Source organism: Temnothorax curvispinosus, unplaced genomic scaffold, assembly GCF_003070985.1.
Source record: "Temnothorax curvispinosus isolate PA1 unplaced genomic scaffold, ASM307098v1 QBEX01011225.1, whole genome shotgun sequence".
NCBI classification, from domain to species: domain Eukaryota; kingdom Metazoa; phylum Arthropoda; class Insecta; order Hymenoptera; family Formicidae; genus Temnothorax; species Temnothorax curvispinosus.
This window is the reverse complement of record NW_020221005.1, coordinates 41,240-62,901: the sequence shown is the minus strand read 5'-3', so window position 1 is coordinate 62,901 and position 21,662 is coordinate 41,240. Positions and strand designations below refer to the sequence as shown.

Genomic DNA, 21,662 nt, shown 5'->3' with positions numbered 1-21,662 from the left:
TATATATATATATATATATATATAAGTCTGTCTAAAAAGTAATAACATAAAAAACTGAATTTTTTTCTCAACAACTGGTAACACTGTAAAAACGAGACTGCAGTAAACCGAGAGGTAAGCGTCGTCTACAATGGCAGTAGGAGTATACAGTAAGACGTAAGCAGTAAGCTATTGACCAACCATAGTCGATTATTCTTGAATTGCAAAAATCCCATTAGTCAATAACTTACTGCTTACGTCTTACTGTATACTCCTGCTGCCATATTGTAGACGACGCTTTACATTCATACTCTACCTTCAGTTAAAATTTCAATTTGATAACATTAACACATGTGATTCTACAATCATTTGTATAATTGTAGAATATTTGTATGTATGAGTCACGATCTTACATACCATAAGACCGTGTGGTTTGGGTGACACGTCACGAAAATAAAACACAAGAAAATCGAGTACCGTTATGCGACCAAATTCTATGTCGAACTCCAAGATAATACGATGGAAATATTTAAGAAGTTGAAACAGACTTACAGAGATGAAGTTTTATCCCGGGCACAAGACATTTTTAGATGACGGTGAAATTATGAAGATGAATCCCGTTCTGGACCAACAATGACATAAACAATTTCGTGATTCAAATTTAATATAATCTATCACTAATCACCTCACTGTCAACTTTTCAAACGTTTCTCTGTCATATTATCCTGAAATTTGACACAGAATTTGCTGTGTCAAACTTCACATAATGCTGCTTAATTTTCTTGTGTTCCATTTTCGTGACACGTCGCCCAAACATACAGTTATACAAATGATTGTAGAATTACATGTGTTAATAATCCCAGATAATATGCATGTTGCATAAGACGTCGTAAAGATATCTTAAGATATCTTAGTTGTCTTAAAGATATCTTTACGACGTCTTAGGCAACATGCATGTTATCTGGGATGTTATCAAATTGAAATTTTAACTAAAGGTATAGAGTATGAATAAAGCTCTCGGTCTACTGCAGTCTCGTTTTTAGTGTTACCGTTTGTTAAAAAAAAATTCTCATTACTTTTTAGACAGACCACGTATATACATATATACATATTATAACTTTTATACCTAGAGATACTATAATGATGAAAAATATTAACCAAAAAATTATATATTTAAAATATATAGGAGAAAATCAAGTCCTTGCATGAATTTATTGCTAAGCAAGAAGAAATTATGAATGCAATGAAGGAAAAGATTACAAAACTTCGCAATAAGAATAAAATGCTTCAAGAAAAAATCGATGCTCTTACTAAGGAATTTCAGAAATTTATAAATTTTGCATTTAATACTTTGCCAGAGCATGCCGATTTTTTATTGCCATTAGATCTGCTTTCTGTTAATAGCCCAAATAAAGAGAACACTAAGCAAGATAAAAAACGATAATTTAAGAAGAAAAAAAAGTGAAATTTATTGTAATAAAAAATTATATGATGGATAGAATATAGCTATCAGAATTAAAAGATGCCACTCGAAAGTTTCATTTTCAGTTGTTCTGCATTAATAAATAAATATATATAATTCTATTTATATTTGCCCTATGTTTTCAACAGTGCGAATTATAACTGGTCAAAATTACTCAAAATATTAATCCACGAGAAATGAATCTCCTGCATTTGTTACTTTGACAGCGTGATCATCGCTCACATAGGGGCGTACAGGATATTCCCAAGATAACTAGAATTTAAGATATTCTTTATCGAACGCTTCTTTTTTTTACATGGGAGAATTTCCCAAAGATAAACACACCACCGTCCCTTAGGGCGAGGGATGGGGATAGTGTGGAATTCGATACCATGTGGTTCCCAGATGTTTCTCAGAGTATTTCTAAGGTAATTAAGGATAAGATACTCTTTGTCCTATATGTATTCTGAAAACAGGAAAGGTCAATAAACCATCTAGAGAGTAGGAATGTTCCAGAACTTTTTGGCCCTATAAAAGGGAGAGCTCTCGGACTGCAGTCACAGTTCCACAAGCTCTCAAGTGCACTATACACACCTGGTCGAACTGTTAGTCGTAAGTATTATTGTATCAAAGTATTATTGTCAGAAAAGTGATAAATTCTTATGTTGGTGTAATAATTTTTCGCGAATTTTACAACAGAAAGCAAAAAAAAGTACATCAATGTATCATTTTATGAACAATCTTTTTTAATATTTATGTGATATTCTCTGAGACAGTAATTGCATATTGCATGTACATGAAGTTTTTGTAATATACGTACTTCAACAATTCTGTAATCTAAGGTTATTAGGTATTTTTTCCTGCATATTACATGACTATTTAAATCTGATAAACCTGACAATGTCTAATGATCCTTCTGGAAACATAAGACATTTAATAAATCTTTATGTACATGTACGCATTTATTTACGCAATTATCTCTGCAATGGACAACATTAGCCCTAATTAATTATTTCATATCATAATATTAATAAACAACTTATGAGAAAAGAACTTATTTGCCATACGCCTCTATTAGTGTCAACGTTTTCAAAAAAATTCATTCCGCATAACGCGTAATTTAATTATTATTCTGTATGTGCTTTAATTACAATAATTATATCAAATTGAAGTCGATTGTTCTTTAGTAAAAATGTCAATAAAGTTATTATTTATTTAAATCTTTAATATTATATATCTCTGTAATCAAATTTTAAATTAGAATTCTATTATAGTATAATGAAATTTTTGCTTGAAAAAATTTTTTTAACCTATTTAGCTTCTAGAAATTTAAATTGCAAAGACTTTTTTCAATCGCTCATAATTAAAAAATTATTGATGACTCGATTCAGTTAATTTTTTCTCAGCAAAAATTATCCAGATCATCTATCATTAGAAATAATGAATAAGAAGTTAGACATATCCGTATTTTAAAAATTTACATAATTTGTATGTTTCAATCTCTGATCAAGTCTATAATTGCTATCATCTATCATTGCTAAAGTCTATCATTATATTTATATTTTACATATATTTTTCAACACGTAATGTTTTTAACCTAATCTGTACAAATAAAATGTACATTTCATTACCCGTCTAGTGTCTCAAGTACTACAGCAAAGAACAATGGCTCGGCTAAGCTACGTCGTGTTGATCATCGCTATGAACGTATTAATGTGCGTTCTAGCAGAGGAAGAGACATATCCTCAAAAATACGCGGAGTTCGATGTTCAAGGTATGTTGCGTAACGACGATAGCCGAGAAGAACATATCAAATGCTACATGCAAACAGGGCCGTGCACAGAAGAACAGAGGTTGATGTCAGGTATACCTATATATATTATTATCGAATTATATATACATTTCTTTTTTCCTTTGCGATAGACTCTTTGATCAATACGAAATTAATGAAGAACATTAGCTTTCTGAATGTATCTCGAGCTTTAATTCTATTGTATTCAGATTCTATACACTTTGCTAATCAGGAGAGATGTCGATTATTATGAATTAGAATAAACAAGTACAAAAAAATATCCTCTTGATTTCAGAAATGTTTGGCGAAGCTATCCAAACTGACTGCAAGAAGTGTGCTGATGGGCACAAAGCAATTTTGATGCAAGTACGTGATTATTGGTTACAGAATCAACCCGAGATGTGGCAGAAAATAGTTGTAAAGTCTAAAGACTATGTGAAGAAGAATTAAACAATAACTGCTGACAACTGTTGGCAATATGGACTGATCTATTTCCCGATGCGGTAACCCAGATTTTCTCAATTAATCGATTATAATAGTTTATAATATGATAGTCGAAATAATAGTTGTATGAACAGTAGCATCTGGTGGAACTGAGGCAACATTTTGTCGACATTAATATTACTAATATGCAATTTGTATCATATATAACAAAAATATGTTGTTATTGATCATACTACATTGCATATATCAATAAATTTTAGATTCTAGAAATTCTAGAAATAATTTTTCTTTTAAAGAAGATATCGTAGGGTTCGTTTTCTGTATGATTAGTTAAAATTACAGATGCTTAAATAATACCTGTAATATCTGTAATTAAATAAACGGAATAAATGATTGCACATACCAATTTATCGCATTTTATTATAAAATTTACCTATTTTATTATAAAAATTGTAGTCATGTTAAAATATGTAACAAACTATTCACAGAAAATATAGTACCGAAATATCGATGATCGTAATAGATATATTTATAATTCTGTACAAGTGTTAGATTAGTTGCTAATTAAAGTGTCAATGATTCACTCAAATTCCTCGCACTCTTCATTTGACAACCACGAAACCATTCTGGATCTCGCTCCAGATTATACGCCTTACGCTGATAAAATTGTGCTAACATGACAGACTTCAGGCCTACTTTGCTAAGTGGGACAGGAGGATAATCGTCAAGTCGCCAACCGTATATCCAATTCGTACAATCGGGAAAATAGAAACGCTTCTCCGGGGGTTCTTTATATCTAAAAAAATTTTCAAAAAGCATTTTATATTAGTCGAGTAAATTCCTTTCAAACAGAGATCTGTGCGCCGTGTTTGATTTGTATTATGCACTACCTTTCAGTTAAATAATTGTGAGTAGTGATAAAGGTTGGGATTCCTTTCTCATAAAGGATGACTCTTACATCGGGATCGATCGGTTTCATGCTATCTATATTGACGGAACCGTCAGATCTGGGTGGCCTCCAAAGAGGTAAGGGCTTCCGTTGTACCTACGTGCGTACAAAGTTTAAAAGACATGAGCATTGTGAATCAACAGATTGAAATTACAATGGGTTTGTCAACGCGAGCTGCTGCTCGTTTCTTAGACTCCGCAATTATTTCCCTGGCTCGTTTCGTGAATTTCGGCTCTTTTAACTGATCTATCAATCGTTGTTGATTTTTTATAAACCACTTTATCCGTATCGCGTTCTCCTTTCTTATCAGATCGTCGTGAAATAATTGAAAACGAGCGTTGTACACATCACCAGGAATTTTCGCCATGTTCCGCTCTTGCAATTTGTACGCTATTTTAAGTAAAGTAAAATAGACGATTGTTACGAACAATTTACACAGCCATCAAAAAGTATTTTAAGGAAAATAACTCTGAAGTAAGATTTCAAAATGTCACTGTTCTCAGATGTTTTCTCCTTTCTTCACACACTTCTAAGAAAACGAGAAATAAAGCGATGAATCAAACATGGAAATACACTATAATACTTTGTAGAATGATTTATTTACATCATTATTATGTATAATGCGTTTCACTGTGTTACACAAACTCAATATATACTTATTAATATGTGTACCCTATATTATTTTTATACTTTTTTATAATACCAGTGGGAGCATATATATCGACTATATACAACTTGTTTTTCAAAAAAGTAAACGCTTATAAAAGAGAAAACATAGAAAATGTGAAGTCAATTAATTTTATATAATAATACGTGGCTATAATAATTTGCGTAATAAATTAAAAAAAAAACACAGATTGATAAACGCGTCATATTTTGTACAGTATTATAGTATCTTATAATACCTGAGAAATAAGCATCTATTTGAGGTTTAAATAAAGAGAATTTTGAGATATAAGTGTTTAATACAAAGATTAACAGATTACAATAAAAAGTATAAACAATGAATTGAGAGTCCTGTTAAATTTAATAAAACATACTGACAATTGCATGCTTGAATTAGTATGCAAAATACATGAACGCGTGTAACAGACGCAGCCATGCATATCTGGATAAATGTTTCGGACGAAAGATTAGCTGCTAATCTCCCAAAAAAATAAGAAAAGATTTTGATAATTTAAATATACGTTTTATAAAGTTATGTTTAAATTTAGATGCCGCTCTCTTTTACATATAGCTTTACACATATGAATACTGTGCTATTTTTCTCTTCAACAATATCAAACGATTTATTCGGCAACGACGTAGGGTTAATTAAAAAATTGTAACAATAAATAAATATGGCGTGAAATATGAGTTTTACATGATATTACTCCCTCTTAAAGTCAACATCAAATGACCCAGTTATCACAGCCATAGGAAGCAATATTGTAGTTATATCGTATATGATTTAGATACATAATTTATTTATATTACAAAATGACTAAGGAGCATTTTATCATTTGTACTTGAGTAATCAAGAGGAATCGTACTTGTACAAATAACAGTTTAATTTTTTCTACACTGGTTTTTCTCGTATTTTATACTGTACATCTGTAATATATTTTATAGTTTTATCTACAGTCTTCTATAAAATAATTACTTTACAACACTTGTAATTCCTTTTGTTTAGGGTAGCCAATCATGCCCTGTGTTAATTCAATTCACTCCAATCCGTACCTATAATCCGAACACGAAGTGTTACATCGTATTCTAGTTCAACTCAGAATTTCATTAAGTAGTCTTCGTAACTTTTTAACGTCAAATATTTGATTAATTTTTATAACGTCCTCTTAATAACAATTGTCTAATTTTGCGAAATGATCCTGCATGAATTATGCGCATTTAATTATGCTCTCTAAAGTATAGTTTATTATCGACGAAATTCCTGCATGCATCCCACTGTTTTCTTAACTTACTTAATGGTACAGTGTTGGAGTGGGCTGCAATCTAATTGCACTATGTGCGTAACCTATTTTCACTATTCAAGTGGAGCATATCTTTCCTCTCTTCTTAAAAAACATTTTTATACTCGATAATGCCAAAAAAATGTTAGCTTGATTCTCTGCATCATGCTTTCAACAGTAATTTATTGTATCTACTTTTAAACAAGCGTGAATCCGTCTGTACAGTATAAATATATTTGCTTGGTGTTCTTTAAACAATAAATATTACCATGTTAATCCAATTAAGTATCAATATTGAATAAATTACTAATAAAATATTCAGATTTATTTGTATGAGCTAGATATATACAAATGTTTATTTATAAAGTAATATGGAAATTACAGCAAAAAATAAATAATACAGACAGATTATTTACATTCAAGTTTGATATACCTACATCAAATTGACATTTTACTGAATGTTCATTTATACTCCATCATGAACAGTACAATAGATAATAGCATTCTATTTCAATTATACACGTTGGATGGCAGCCAGCGAATGTACCAGGATTAATAATTATTTCATGATTTCAAATTTAGTATTGCTAATAAAGTAATTTTGCAAATATTCTAAAACAATAGTATTATTTCCATACTAATTTCGCATACATGACAGAAAATCTATTGAAAGCATAAGGTACAATAATAATATAAAGATTAATGAAATGATATTTTTTCTTGCTCCAACTTGCAGGTTTGCTATTTAAAATCAATCATCCTCGTTCAATAATCAGAAATCAAAAAATTAAAAAGAAAAGAGATAACATTATTAGCGCCATTATTTGACGCAGTTATGTTAACAATAATTGAAGAAATTTACATATCAACATTCAATAAATCTAGGTCCCGTACCTTTGCTTGCTATTGTCTCTCTTTAGCGTCGATTTTCGTTTCTTTGCGATAAAGAACGTACGTAAGAATGCCGCTCAAATAATGGACGAATCAACGAAATATTCATTGTCAATAGACTTTTATAATGAAATAGTTTTCTCTCTTTCTTTCTCGTAATGGACAATCGACAGTGCGATTTTTTTTACATGCCTAACTCGTAGTCACTTTGAGTAACACGGGCGGCGAGGCGTGGTTGTTAAAGTACAGACCTGCGCCTTGAAAACTGTTGGATCTTGATGCGAGCGTCGGGTTCTGATTAATTCCGCTCATACCGTTGTCAAGCTCGGAGTCGCTATAATCATCATCTTGCTTGCCCCGTAATGCATACTTGAATGACTCGTATCTGTCGTGAAGATTAAAAACGCGTTACGCGACGCGACGTAAAGACGGTGAATATTACGTAATCTAACAAAAAACAGTAGAAAGAAACACAAAGTCGATTGACTTACATCACCCAACAGATAGCGGTGGCTGGTGCTTGGAATAAGACACGTGCGCGTAGTCCACGAAAGTATCCCTGTACCCCGCCGAACCTATAGACCTGTTTAAATGCATCTATCATGCCTTGAGCGTGCACGCCGTCCTGCTGTGTGTTCAGCACTGTCTTGCAAACATCCAGAGGGGTTGTTGCAGCGGCCGCAATTGCACCTGCTGTTGCACCTGGTTGCATAAAATCGATTAAAACTTTAATCAACTATATTTCCTCACAATATTTCGGAATAATACGTTAATAGATTGATTTTTATATAGTTCTTGCAAACGTAACGTTATATATATCTTTTCCAAAAACATTGAAAATGTAAATGTAGAAAATTTATATTATGGATAATCAAAAGACTCACCAGATACGATATGTGCTATTGGATTGTAAGCGTGCTCTGGATTTGTAATGGATTGCACGAATTCATAAGAGATAAAATGAATACTCTGAAAAGGCACATTCATAGCCAATTGAGTCGTGTAACTCCTGTAGAATGCAAATATCCCTTCTTTCTGATACACGTGTTGTATACAACTCAACACATTCCTATAAGGGGAATTGTACATCTGCAATCGTTGTTTAACCACTGTAACAAAATAATATTACATGAATCTCTACATCTCCCACGATTAATTTTTTAAGATAATCTAATTTCTAGATTTTCTCTAAATATAACATTTTAGGAATCTATATATTTTTTTACTAAATTTAAAATAGTGAAAGAGATTGGTGATATTCAACTCATGGTTAGATAAGAAACTGTGTATATCTTCATCAATTAAATGATAACAATAAGCGTAGCACACAGATTGCAAAATTATCTGTCTATTTACAATGATATACGTTATCAAATGAGTATCAAATATCACATATCAAAGTAGTTTTTATATCGAACCTTCCGCTGGGTTCATGACACCGTCATGCAGAACTGTTGCTACGCAACCAGCCGCCCCGTAGACAAGATGATTGAACTGAGATCTCGTACTCTTGAACTTTTCTTTAAGACACTCGTAGCAAGAAAAGTATAAAGCATGCGCAGGACCGGCACCGGCAACCACTGCGCTGACACCTCTAATTGGCCTTAATACACCTTCTTGTCGTATCATTCGGGACAACACTTCTCCCACACCTCCTCCTCCTCCTGGACCAGGAGTCAATGCCTGCATTCTCGTCTGGACACACAATAGATAAGAAAGATAATTATTAAGAATAAAGAAATAATGAAGAAATAATAATAAACTAACTCCATTCTTTTTTGCACATATTTTTGTACAAACAGCTATGCGCAAGAATTTGCAATGCCATTTAATGAAATTGCCATTTGCCGCAAAATTATTTTAAAATGGGATGACTTGCTGATAATGAGAACAGTGACTGTCAAGTATCGTAGTAAGTATTCATAAGTGAGAGCATCGAACGATTTAAATCGAATTGATTTCAGTCAGACGTCAATTTACTTTGCATTAAACTAGAATAACAACATATCTGTTATCCATTTGCATAATGAACGAAATCAAGGCCCTGGCATATTAAGACAGGAAAGCATATATAGTATAGATAGCAGTCTCTGAAAAGGAGACCAGAAATAGAACTCGCTGCCGACGAACTGTGTTACATAATGAATAGTAAACACTTGCATTCTGTATAAGAACCTGGTATAATGCATCATTTGCAATGCACAATAACGCATCCTCTTGCATCCACTATCTGATACAAAGTAACTATTGTCTCAACTGTCATGTATACTCCATGAAATTGTATGATAACATCTTACGTATGATCGTGCCATCAAAAAACGAGCCGTACCTCATAAATACGAATTAATTCAACAAATATTCGATACAGTGCTTCTGTCAGCTGCAGTCCTAACAAATTTCTCGTCTTTTTTTATACATAAATATATATATATATATATATATATATATATATATATATATATATATTGAAAATAAGTGTACTGTGGAAGTGAATTTCTACAATATACGCTTATGTTGCAAGATATGGATAATGGTATTTTAGCAAATACGCAGATAAAATGTTAATATCTTTAAATACATGCATGTGGCAAAAAGACAGGAATGACTAACATGATAATGCACGCTAATGGACACGCGCATTAATGGCACATACACGTTCTGAACCTATTTCATCACGTAATTTTAGAATGTGAAAAAGAGAAAAAACAAACTTTCCTTTTCTTAATCGAGCAAGTTCTATAAAATTATATTACAAGCTCCGTCAACGTTGTGAGACTTACGGTAATCAAATCAAATTGCATGAGTTCTAATGCAACTATAAATGTCCTAGCTCATGTATATCACACAAAGCGAGACACGCACATGCACACAGGTCCATTAAACTATCTATTATCTTTAACTTTGTCATCCTATATAATTGAGCAAATTGCTTCGTCCAAAGCGAGAGAAAACGCCAGTAAGCGACGTTCGTGAGCGGTGGCGTTATTGAATCGTATATCTGCAAACAATGATTCCACGAGACAAACGTCGCCTATCTGCGCGTCTATTTACGGCAGATATAAATTGAGGCGAGATAAAACGTCCGTTTGCCAAGCGGTTCCAGGAAGGCATCGAGGAAAAGTCGCGCGGCGACGGCGACGTTTTTCCTGGTGCTCACGAACAGAACGCCGGGGGAAGGGGGAATTCCACGGGCCGTCGCGTCGCATCGCATTGCTTCTCGTCGCGTCGCGCGGACGCGGGTCTCACGTCCGCGCGACGGCTCCCGATCGGGAGCGCGCCGCCCGCCGGCGGCGAGGAGGTTATGTAAAAGGATCGCCGGAGGGTAGAAACGTGTGGTGTGATGCGGCGCGGCGCGGCGCGGGGCCGCCTGTCAGTACCTTGACACTGTCAAACGGATACATGACGCAGTGCTCCATGATCCCAGCGACGGCGCCGGCCGTCATGTGCACGGCCACGGAGTTGGTCGGCAGGCTCTCGTAGTCGTCCATATTCATGGTCCACGGGGGAGAGGCTGTTGCTCGCGCGTTAGCTCGTGAGTGAGCCTCGAGTCCGCCGCCACGATGTCGCGCAATCTATCCTTTCTCTCTCTCTCTCTCTCTTTTTTTCCTCTTTCCTTTTCTCTCTCTCTCTCTTTCTCTCTGCGACACTCTCCGTCTGTCTCGCGTGCTGGCCGACAACACGTATTGCGTTTACCGATTCGATGCTCGACTTGCTCGAGCAGCCCGAATATCGGCTATCGGCGGCGGCGAGAAAACGGCCACACGGCGTTCCGCGGAATCGCGTCGCGAGAAACAAACTGCACACGGACGGATCGCGGCGGGACGGGCGCCCAGGTTACACGCGCTCCGACATGTGACCGCGTGCGTCGATCGTTTCTTAATGGGGCTGCATCGGGGAGCCGCGAGAAGGCTCGGGGGCTCCCCGTTTCCTGTCCCCGCCACTCCCGCGTACGGGGACTACGGGGAGTAACGAGTAACCCCTTCCCACCTGCCCGTCCGCGACCGTACTCGTTCGTTCGTTCGTTTGATCGACACTATCGACAGGCCGCGACTCGTCGCGTGCATCGGCACACGGCACGCGCGAGGATCGAGCCGCGAAACGGCCGAAATAACGCGCGACACACACGAGGCCCACGGGGCAACGAGTCCGATCGCGGGGCGAGGACGGCGGCGCGAGCACGCGAGGTTAGGTCCGGGCGCACGTGCCGCGCATGCGTCGTGCGCGACCACGTGGTCCGCGTGTGCCCCGTCCTGTCCGCGCTTCGAAATGCTCCTTCCTCCTTCCTCGGGATGGGCGTTTGAGCGCACGGAATACCGAGTGAATTTGCACATCCTATGCGACGCCGCGCCGGCACGACGATGATAACGATAGTAATTTCCCGAATGAGGGAGGGAAGAGAGGGGAGAGAGAGAGACGGCGGTGCACGGCGGCAAGTCATCGTGAATACGCGTCATGCACGGCGCATTCCCGCTTCCCGCCCACACGATACCTTCCGCGCCTCGCGATCCTCGTATACTCGCCGAGTGGCCGAGTCTCGGGTTTCTCGCCGCGAATTCGTTTTTGTTTCGGCTGCACTTTCTCCACCGCGGTGACTTGCCGAAACTTTCGCGTGCAAATACGAAAACCACTTGTTATTGAATCCATCCAGGAATCTCGAGACAATTCGTGCAATCGCGTCAGTTTGAGTGATGCGTGATGCGCGGTCCTCAACTCCATCGTGAAAAAGAATGACACTTTGAAGCTTAAATTTCTTCGATGCGCCGAATTAGCGGCGGAAAGCGTTTTTTAAATTTGATTTTCTATTATAAAAAAACAGATTTTAATTTTTTTCAACTAAATGAACGTCGATCGGATATTATAATTGGCAACTAAGAAATAATAAATTATCCGAAAGGCGTAGAATGTAGAGAGTGCAGCTAAGCGAAGACCGTTCCGGGAAAATTTTACGCAACCTTCCACGCATACACGTTCGCCTGCGTATTATTGAATGCATAAAAAAGCGAGCGCGTTAAAGTCCCTCGGCGTTTCTGAAATCGAGGCTCTCATGTAATGCAAAACGAACGCGGCGGGCCACGCAGCGTGCCCTGTGCCGGATTATCGCGATTGACCATCGAGGGAATGAAATTTGGCTGCCAGGAGCGAACGAGAGAAGGACTTGCGCCACGTTGCGCCACAGGAAATGCACTCTCGCCGGTTACGTAAATTATATTTTATCGGATGACGTAAATGCGCCGGTATCGCGATTTTTTTACCTCTCTCTCTCTCTCTTTCTCATTTCTCTCTCTTTTTTCAACATGGACGCGTCGCTTTATGACCGGTCTCCGGCAAAAAAATTAAATCGATTCCATGTATAGCGCCCATCGCGAGGTTTATTTCTGACAAACCATCAAAGACCAACAAGCAATTTTTTATTTTTTTACTCAAGATTTTATTTATTTTAATTTGAAAAACATAGTTTGTAAATAAAATATTTCAGATTGGTATTTTTTTAGGTAATTGGAGTGAAAAGTTCTCTCGGATCGCGACGACTGTCGTCTTGGCGAATAAATCTCAAATAAATTAGCGAAACTTCGAAATATCGTGAAAATATGTCCGATGAACAGCAGCTCGTTTCAATCGAGGATTCAAAAGCGAAACTTTCTTTTATTTTATCTACAATTGGGAACAATTAAATTAAGAAATTGGCCTCATTATTCAGCCGTTTATTATCAAATATAGATAATAAGGTATATATCAGATCTCTATCAGATCTTGGAGTATCGAGATGCGATCAACGCGTTATTACAGACGCGTCGCGTCGTATTATCGATATTTTCACCTCGCCTCGCGAACATATATCTTTCTCGCGCCGGCCGATGCGCGCAACGTGCGATAACGCTGTTTTTCCTCGTCTATTGTTCGAAACACAATTCGCGGAGACAATGGTCGGTGTTATACGAATGCGCTTCGAAGAAATCGTAAATATATATATCGCGAACATCGGGAACCAGCTGGTCTATTTACAAAAAACACGGTTTCGCGTAATGAGATATCGGTCGGATCGTCGCGAATTATCGTTCCCTCCCCCTCGAGTGTATTCCAATTTCCGTAAATAATGCGCTAAAAAAAAAAATCAACGCACGCACGATTGCGTGTCGCGGCATTATTATGCCATTTCTAAATGTTGAGCGAGGAAATGGTTTAAGTGACAAGGTCGAGCCGGCGATTTCCAATGCTACTCGCGATGCGCAAAAGTAAACAAAAGCCCGCGCAACGACGGCCGTCGCTTTATTATATCTAATCCCCGTCGTCGCCCTATCGTTCTTAATCTTCGCACATAGCTGCGACGACCTTGGCTCGTCGATTGGCGGCTAGAGGCTGAATCGAATCGGCGACAAGCCAAAGGAAACGCACAAGAGCTTCTTCGTGCGTTTCCTTCTGACGTCTCGAGATCAATAACGGCGGTACCTCGCCGAAAATTGACGCTGGTCACACGAGCTTCGAGGCTGCACGTTGAGCGAAACCGACAAATTCGTCGCATCATCATTGAGTCGCACTAAATATTTTCGAGATTAATTAGACGCAGATCAAGAGTTTCACGAAGTAGAAATTACTTTCACTATGTTTACTTCGCTTAAAGTCCTGACATACTTGTTGATATGTATTTTACTAGATCCAGAGAGAATATTAGTTATAATAAACATATAAAATTTATTTTTTATTGGAAAGCGATTGGTTGTGGAAAATTTATAAACTTTTTGGATATGGCACGCCTAATTGTTTGACAAATTGGCAAATAAAGTGGAAATTTGAAAATACAAAATTATATCTCTCACGATATTCTCGTTGAAATAAAATATGTGACGCGCGTGCCTTTTGTACGTATGTATGTACATGTTTATACAAGCTTACTGTTACCGACAAAAACAAGAATACGCTTCTTGAAGTATAGATCTAAAAATATACGTGACGTAATAGCAGCTTTATGCTGTTGCTCTTTCTATGAAACATATTTGTATCGCCATGAATAATTGCGTAAATGACAAGACATTGGATTTCAGTTATTTTCTTTTTATTACTTTGTAATTCAGTATCATTCGAGGAATGAACGAATTACGCTAGAAGACAATGGTATAAATAACGTGAAAAGACGAAGATGTAGAGAAAGTGAAAATTATAAAAGAATTTTATCAGTTTTCCAACGACGTGAGATATAGCTCGAACCGAGTCTTAAGAACTTAAGATTAGTTTACATCATATGGCGCTTACTTAATGCTTTTTTTATCTTATCGGTGATCCCTTTCGTTATCTTACAGGCGATCCGCATCGTATTCTTTTAATTCTTATGTACACGCACACACGCATGTCGGAGTTCCTTATGAGAATGCTTCTGAAAAAGATTAATCGCTAAATCACTCGCGGTATAAAAACTACAAATGTATATAAGAACTATTTTCTTCCACAGAACTGGTATATAAGCGGAAAGTTAGTCTAGCACACACTGTGGCAACCTTATAAATATATGTATATACTGTTGTTACATCTGTAGTGCATCTAATTACGTACGTGATTATAAAAAGTTGTTGGCGTCGTTAAAATCGGGAACTTGCACAGATAAATAGTGTAATAAATTACGTATATAACACACTTTAATGTCATCCTAGTGAATAACGATCTACGCGCGGAACCGGAAGGACGGGTTCCTCTTAAGGATTCCGATTATAGCTTACGTAAAGAAACAATTGTCGGATCAAGTCCAACGTGATCGTAGAAATGAGTCGATTATTATTTTTGTGCAAACCTTAACAATTTTAATAATTTTAAAATTGCGTATAACGTGTATTCGCGAACACTCGTTCGTATATAAACATATATACATGCGTACAAGTAGACAATTCATTCTCAACAAAAGTGGACAGTCCGCAGATGAGTATACTATTTCGAAAGGAAAAGTACATAATTTCCTTTTAACGCTCACACTCTCCCCGAGATTTACGCAATTAATCTTGTTATAATATTCAACATCGTAATCTTTAACACGTCTTAGATATTACATGGAAGATGTTAGTTAAAATTGACAACATTCTGTTATCTCAAAATGTATAAATTTGTTAAAGGATTATTCTAGTAAACTCGTTAATTGAAGAGCTGACTAAGATATTGTATTTTAATCAATGATATCTATTAAACCGGATTATCATGGATATTAATAAGTTCTTATAATTTATAACTTAAATTTACCACTTCCTAGCTCGTACTCAGAATTTCAGGTATAAAAAAATGTTCAAAATATTATAAAACGTTTAAAATGTTATAAAATTCGATATGTATTAACTGAGTTTCAAAATTACAAATATCCAATTATGCGCATTACTTGTACGTAATTATTGTTTAGTAATAAAACAATAGAAGAAACAAAACAATTTCTTAAATTATGGTGAATTAAATAAGGAATTATTGTAATCAAATACAATGTATATTACTGTATAATGAAACGAAATAAATATGCTTGGAAATTGTACAAATTCAACCTGAATCCTTGGGGCGCTAGCTATGCTTGATTAGCTCGTCTGCTTCGACGAGAAGAACTTGAAAATAACGGACGTGGTTTATATAAATCATCGCTTGAGTATCGTTGATGACTGGTCCTAATACGGCTGCAATTTAAAGGAATAATAATGTTAGTAATGTTAGACGGAACTGACTCCTCCTCGAATTACATTCGAGAAAATATTTATTTAGAATAATACAGTCAATCCGCGCGTTTATAGAACAGGTACAAAGCATGTATAAAAACAACGACGAAACGATAACGAGATACATGTGGAACCCTGTACTATGTAAAAATCTCGGAAACAAGTAACGTACCTCTTCTCTTCTTTGATCACGTTAGACGACGCCGTTTTATCGCTCGTCGCGGACACGTCGCTGTCGGGGCTCAGAGGCATGACAAAGTTCTCGCCATTCGAGATCCCTTGGGTATTACACAAATTCGAGAATCTCGGTTTCTTGGTGAATTTCCTCTTCTTAACGTTATGTACCGCGTTTTCGTTGGGCAAAGACGACAATTTTTGCTTATGACCGTCATTATTGTTGTCTGAATTATTCATCAGTATGTCCGACAAGGGACTGGACGAACGTTTGCGCGATTTCGGCAACGGCGGTGCCATGGACTTCGGTATCGAAGAAACCACCTTGCCGCCTAGACTCTCTATTATATCCTCCAAAGACGAGTTCTCCACAAGTTCTAAAGATTCCAAGAAATTGGAAAACCTTTCTGACTTCTCGTTGTCAGTCTTGAAGTAACGGCAATCCTCGTTATCCTCGTTGATCGCGGAGGACGAAGATTTATTTCCCATACAATCGGCATGCGACTCTATTGTGTCAGCTTTGGATGACGTACGCGTTTCTATTTGCTTTTCATTCAATGATTCTTTATTATCGTCTGGTATTTCCAATGTAACATCATTCTTCCTTTCTTCATTATCATCCTGTGTTTCCGCTCGATTACAATCCCGTGTCGCTGTATTCACTTCCGTCGATTGTTTTACGTTTTTATTCTCATTATGGCTCAGAGATTCTGATTTTTCTGAGGCTGCAGCTTCTCCCAGCTCCTGCGAAATACGCGTTTCCTTTGCTTGTAGAGATTTTTCTTCGTCAAGAATCGTACGTTTTGTCTCATTTTTGGAAGCTTCCTCCGAGTCGTCCTTATGTGTCTCTTTAGAGGCTTGCGAATCTTTTTTACCTTCAACGTGCAAATCTTTATGTTTCCTGTCAGAATCTTGTGTAGCCTGTGCTGCGCTTGATGGCACATCTGACACCACTCCGCTTGAAGATTGCCTTGTACACAATTCCTTTAGGAGGTCGTTTGCACAAGACTCGGCTCCTGGCATTATTATCGATCTCTCGTCCAACATTAAACGGGGCTCGTGCTTCTCAGGGTAAGGTTCTTCGTACTCCTCGTCAGGGATCTCTATAATTTGAACCCGTTCGTCGTCCGGCACGCCCTCGAGGTTATCGAGATTATTCTTCGTATTCGATTGACTCGCTTGATCCGCTTCCTGTGCAACTTTCTTCTCTACTTTCTTATCCTCCTTAAGTTTCTGCTTCTCCATCTGTTTTCTGATTTTCATCAGTTTCTTAGCTTCGTGTATGTTTTTCGCGAATTTCGGTTTCTTGAGCTTCACGTCGGGACTCGATTCACCGTCTTTATCCGGCAGCAGCCTCTTCTTCAGCGGCAAGTTCGTGTCACATGGATTTGCGCTTTTTTCTTCTTCTTTTTCTTTTTCTTCCTGTCTATCGTATGCCTCGTTGCTATTATCGGTCTCCATCTTCGAATGGCTCTTTTCATTTGTCGGTAGTTGCGAACTGATTTTCTGAGATAATTTACAATTCGACTGATGCGATGTCTTCGAATCACTCACTTGCGTTTCCTCGATACTATCCGACGTTTCGCTGCTAGAATTACTTACATGATTGTCCTTCGTCAAATTCGACGTACCCGACTTGGTGCTCGTTACGTTAGAATTCGAATTGCTGGGCGGTAGGGTTTTATTATTCGAGCCGTTCGAACCGTCTCTGTCGGTAGAACGCCGATCGTTCGAGTTTTTCCGTAAACTCGAATGATCGTCTTTCGTCTTGGATTTTTTGTCTTCTCTACGCTTTTTATCCTTGGACGGACCGTCGGTTTTTGACTCCTTTCTGTCCGACTTCTCGACGCGACCTGAATTCTTGCCCTGTTGCAAGTGGCTCTTCGCGTCCTTTTTACTGTTCGTCGTTTTCTCGATGCTCGCCTTGACATCCTTTTTCGCGTCCACCTTCCCGCTCTTATCTTCTTTCTCATTCTTGGAAATCTTCTTCGAATCTGACTTGTCAGATTTGTCCGATAAATCTGATTTGCTACTGTAATGACTTTTACCTTTACTATCTTTCGACAATCGCTTCTCATCTCGTTTTGCTTTGTCTTTTGAATCAGATCGTTTATCTTTTCCATCCACAATCTTTTCCGACGTTTTGCTGCTTCTACTTTCATGATAACTTATAGAAGGATTTTTCGATGACGATGACGACGACGACGAACTTTTGTGCTCTTTCTTATTTGATTTTTTATCTTTAAGAGGATCCTTTCTGTCCTTAGTATCTTTAATAAGTTTAACATCTTTATCCTTATTTAATTTTTCTTTCTCCGTCAATTCTATCTTTTCCCGAAGTTCTATAATTTTTTTAATTTTTTCTTTGTACATATCTTTCAAATCTTTCACTTCTTTATTAACGTTATCCTTATCTTTCCTCTCTATTTCCTTAAGCTTCTCGTCTTTGAGTTTGTTGACGTTATCCTTCAAATTTTCTGAAATATCTGTAATTTTGTCAGAACTTTCTCTCGCCTGGTCAATTTTATCTTTAGGTTTACTTTTACTGTGTTTGTCGTACTTCTCACTGCTGTGTTTATCATATTTCTCACTACTCGGTCTCTTTCTCTCGTTACTTTTATCTTTGTAATATTTTACATCCTTACTGGCAGATTTTTCCTTTGTGCTTTTCAACAATTTAGTGGACTCGCTATCCTTGCTCTTCTCTTTGCTCTTATGATCATACTTATCTTTAATACTACTATCCGCGGCGTCGCGAGAATTTTCTTTAGAAGATACACTTTTAGTACTCTTGAAATCTTTCGTATCTTTATAATCTTGCACATCTTTACCTTTAACAAAGTCAAAACTGCTCTTAGTCGTCTTGTTCTTAGACGAATCCTCTCTGATCGCCTTGAAATTATCCTTACTGCTTTTAGCCTCGTACTTGTCCTTCGTTGTTTCATCTCTCGATGAATCGTGTACCGGTGTTAAAGCGTGATTAGAGGAACCGAAGTCCGTCACTATCGACAACCGGGAATCCGAGGAAACTTTGCTGAGCTGAGAATCTTGATTGCTATACTCGAAGTTATCCCGCGACAATTCGTTCGAAAAATCTGGGCTTCTAGATCTGTGACTCGTTAATTCCGATATTCCCGACAAATGAGAATCGTTGGAAATGTTGGATTCATTTAAGTTCATGATATCAATAGGCTCAAACGTTGGACTGACCTCTTCCTCTTCCTCGTCCACTTTATCATCCGATTTCGCAGATGTGTTTAAGTTTGAATTACTTCCATTCTTACTTAGAATTTTATAGGCATCATCCGATGTTTTCTCTTCCAAGGAAATGTGCCCGTTTTCAGAACTAGCTCTGTTTTTATCTCTGTACGTCTCCTCGTCTTGTGGCCTCTGCTCGTCGACTTTTTCATCCTGCTTTCTGTCAAAATCATTTATGTCGTTTATATCTAAGGATTCAAGAGATTCGTCCTTCAAGCTGTTTTTGTCGGACTCGGGCGAGACCGGATCCAAATCTTTAGGCAACAAATCTTTAAGACCGCAACCACCGTTCTTCTCTTTTGCCTTTGGCCTCTCTATACCCAGAAATTTGTACACTACATCTTCTATCTGTGACATAAAAACCGAATAGACCTTGGGATTCACCACTTGATCCACTATCCGCTCCACGCCAGCATCTAGATACGGTGCGTCGTGTATGTGCTTGCGCAAAGTTTCCCTGAGCTGATTCTTGTTCAAATCTGGTTTCCATACTTGCTTACTAAGAAAAGAGTTTACGGAACCTTCAACCCTTGTCCTCAGATTTTGATACGCAGGCTGAAATTGTACGTGTGCCATTAGACATTACATTAGTACATAAGATTTATTAAATGAGCTACAGTTTTCATGTAATGACACATATATTGCAATTTTGCACATTGACTCTAAAAATAGTACAGCAAAATGTCAAGGTTTCCAGAATCAAAATTTTGTTAAAAAAAATATATAAGACTCATTAAAAATCTTTTACATAAAGTATTATAAAACTGCATATCGCATAAGTATCTACCTTGTCAAAATAATAACAGCAATCAAGATTTCTCATGTTCAAACTAATCGCGTCTAACCTCTAAACCAAAGATAAAGGTCCGATTCTTTTTTTAGCGAAGAGCTCGCTGTCAGGAATCAGCCGCGAGAATTACCTTCGTATCGACATCGGCGATGCATTCCTTCCGGAACTGATCGAAAATACCTTGGGACTTAACTTCGCCCACTATGTGATCGATCAATCGTGGATCACCGGCCAGCAGCGTGTTGGACAGGCCTAACTCCATGTCGCTGGGACGAACGCCAGTTGCCGAAGGTCAGACTTAACACGTCACGAAACGAGGAAGACGATCATCCTGACCGATCCAACACTGGCAGGCGGACTCCCGTTCCCGTCAATCCCGTCAAGGAGCACGCACCGCAGCCATCACGGCCATATTTCCTCGCGCTTCGTGCGCTTTCAGCTTTGTGCGCATTTGCTAATAATCGCTCGCAGAAAAATTTGATAGTCGCATGAATATCGGTAAATATACGAAGATATTTCGTATCTCTCTCGTGAATATTTAGATTTCCTCGATTTAATTTAACCTGAAAAAAGAAATACATGTATACACTCTCCTATATATTGAACAAAAATTGATGTATATTTAGAAAATTGCAAATTGCGTAAAATGAAATATAAATGGAAGTAATAGTGTTATAAATAACAATGGAAAATGTAGGAAAAGTGTAGTATAGAAAAAGTGAGTTTAAAACTGAATTTTTAATTATGCTACCTCCTATATAGCTGTCTCATTATGCCTGATATTTTATAAATTTCTGAGACTGCATTATAATGCGGTTATAATTGTCAGACGTAGAATGTAGAATCTCGGAAATTTTTAGGATAAATCTAGAACGATTCTCGCAATATCAATTAAATCACTGAAATGCCGTCTCTCAGCTGATCGAATATACCTTTGTCGCGGTTTCGAACATAAACTGCCGATAATTTTATACCAAATATACATCAATGGTCGATAAAGTCGCTAGTAACATTATCGACCGACTTATTAGTGACTTTATCGACGGTAAACTAATTGTCTTTCTCGTTCTCGCCTCGCTCAAATGACGAAACAAATGGCGTCGCGCGAGTTCAAAACACGTTTTACGAGCGAAGCTTTTCGACGAAATAAACTTCATTAGTGAAAGGTAACGTATACGCGCCCTTAAATTCCTTCCTCGGATTTAGTTGATATTAGAATTCGCGGCAGGAGGAAAGAGAAATTCGCGATTTCATTCAAAATCAGCTCTGATTCATGTGCCATATATATCACCGCTCCCGATC

The 21,662-nt window shown here is 37.4% G+C and overlaps 3 protein-coding genes across 6 annotated transcripts; 1 reads left to right on the top strand and 2 right to left on the bottom strand.

Annotated features, from left to right (window-relative positions):
• The first annotated feature begins 1,751 nt into the window (after positions 1-1,751).
• LOC112461263 (ejaculatory bulb-specific protein 3-like) lies at positions 1,752-4,055 on the top strand. The gene is made up of 4 exons (XM_025026434.1): positions 1,752-1,869; positions 1,947-2,053; positions 3,081-3,305; positions 3,529-4,055. The coding sequence occupies exons 1-4, from the start codon at positions 1,808-1,810 to the stop codon at positions 3,681-3,683; spliced, it is 549 nt and encodes a 182-aa protein (XP_024882202.1). The 5' UTR covers positions 1,752-1,807; the 3' UTR covers positions 3,684-4,055.
• A 61-nt stretch (positions 4,056-4,116) lies between these two features.
• Positions 4,117-10,957, bottom strand: LOC112461259 (mitoferrin-1-like). 4 transcript variants are annotated; one of them, XR_003041529.1, is made up of 7 exons: positions 10,841-10,957; positions 8,882-9,158; positions 8,348-8,572; positions 7,955-8,165; positions 7,715-7,848; positions 4,568-4,722; positions 4,119-4,473 (listed from the first exon to the last, which is right to left on the bottom strand). XR_003041529.1 is itself a non-coding variant. In XM_025026430.1 (6 exons), exons 1-6 carry the CDS (start codon positions 10,955-10,957, stop codon positions 4,679-4,681), a joined length of 1,008 nt encoding a protein of 335 aa, XP_024882198.1. In that variant the 3' UTR covers positions 4,117-4,678. The 4 variants fall into 4 exon arrangements, 3 of the variants coding, with proteins under 3 accessions (XP_024882198.1, XP_024882197.1, XP_024882199.1); XM_025026430.1 differs by having other exon boundaries at positions 4,117-4,722; XM_025026429.1 differs by lacking the exons at positions 4,119-4,473; positions 4,568-4,722 and having other exon boundaries at positions 5,207-7,848.
• Positions 10,958-14,497: 3,540 nt separating this feature from the next.
• Positions 14,498-20,838, bottom strand: LOC112461264 (biorientation of chromosomes in cell division protein 1-like 1). The gene is made up of 3 exons (XM_025026435.1): positions 20,491-20,838; positions 16,311-20,125; positions 14,498-16,099 (listed from the first exon to the last, which is right to left on the bottom strand). Exons 1-3 carry the CDS (start codon positions 20,620-20,622, stop codon positions 15,994-15,996), a joined length of 4,053 nt encoding a protein of 1,350 aa, XP_024882203.1. The 5' UTR covers positions 20,623-20,838; the 3' UTR covers positions 14,498-15,993.
• Between the last annotated feature and the right edge of the window lie 824 nt (positions 20,839-21,662).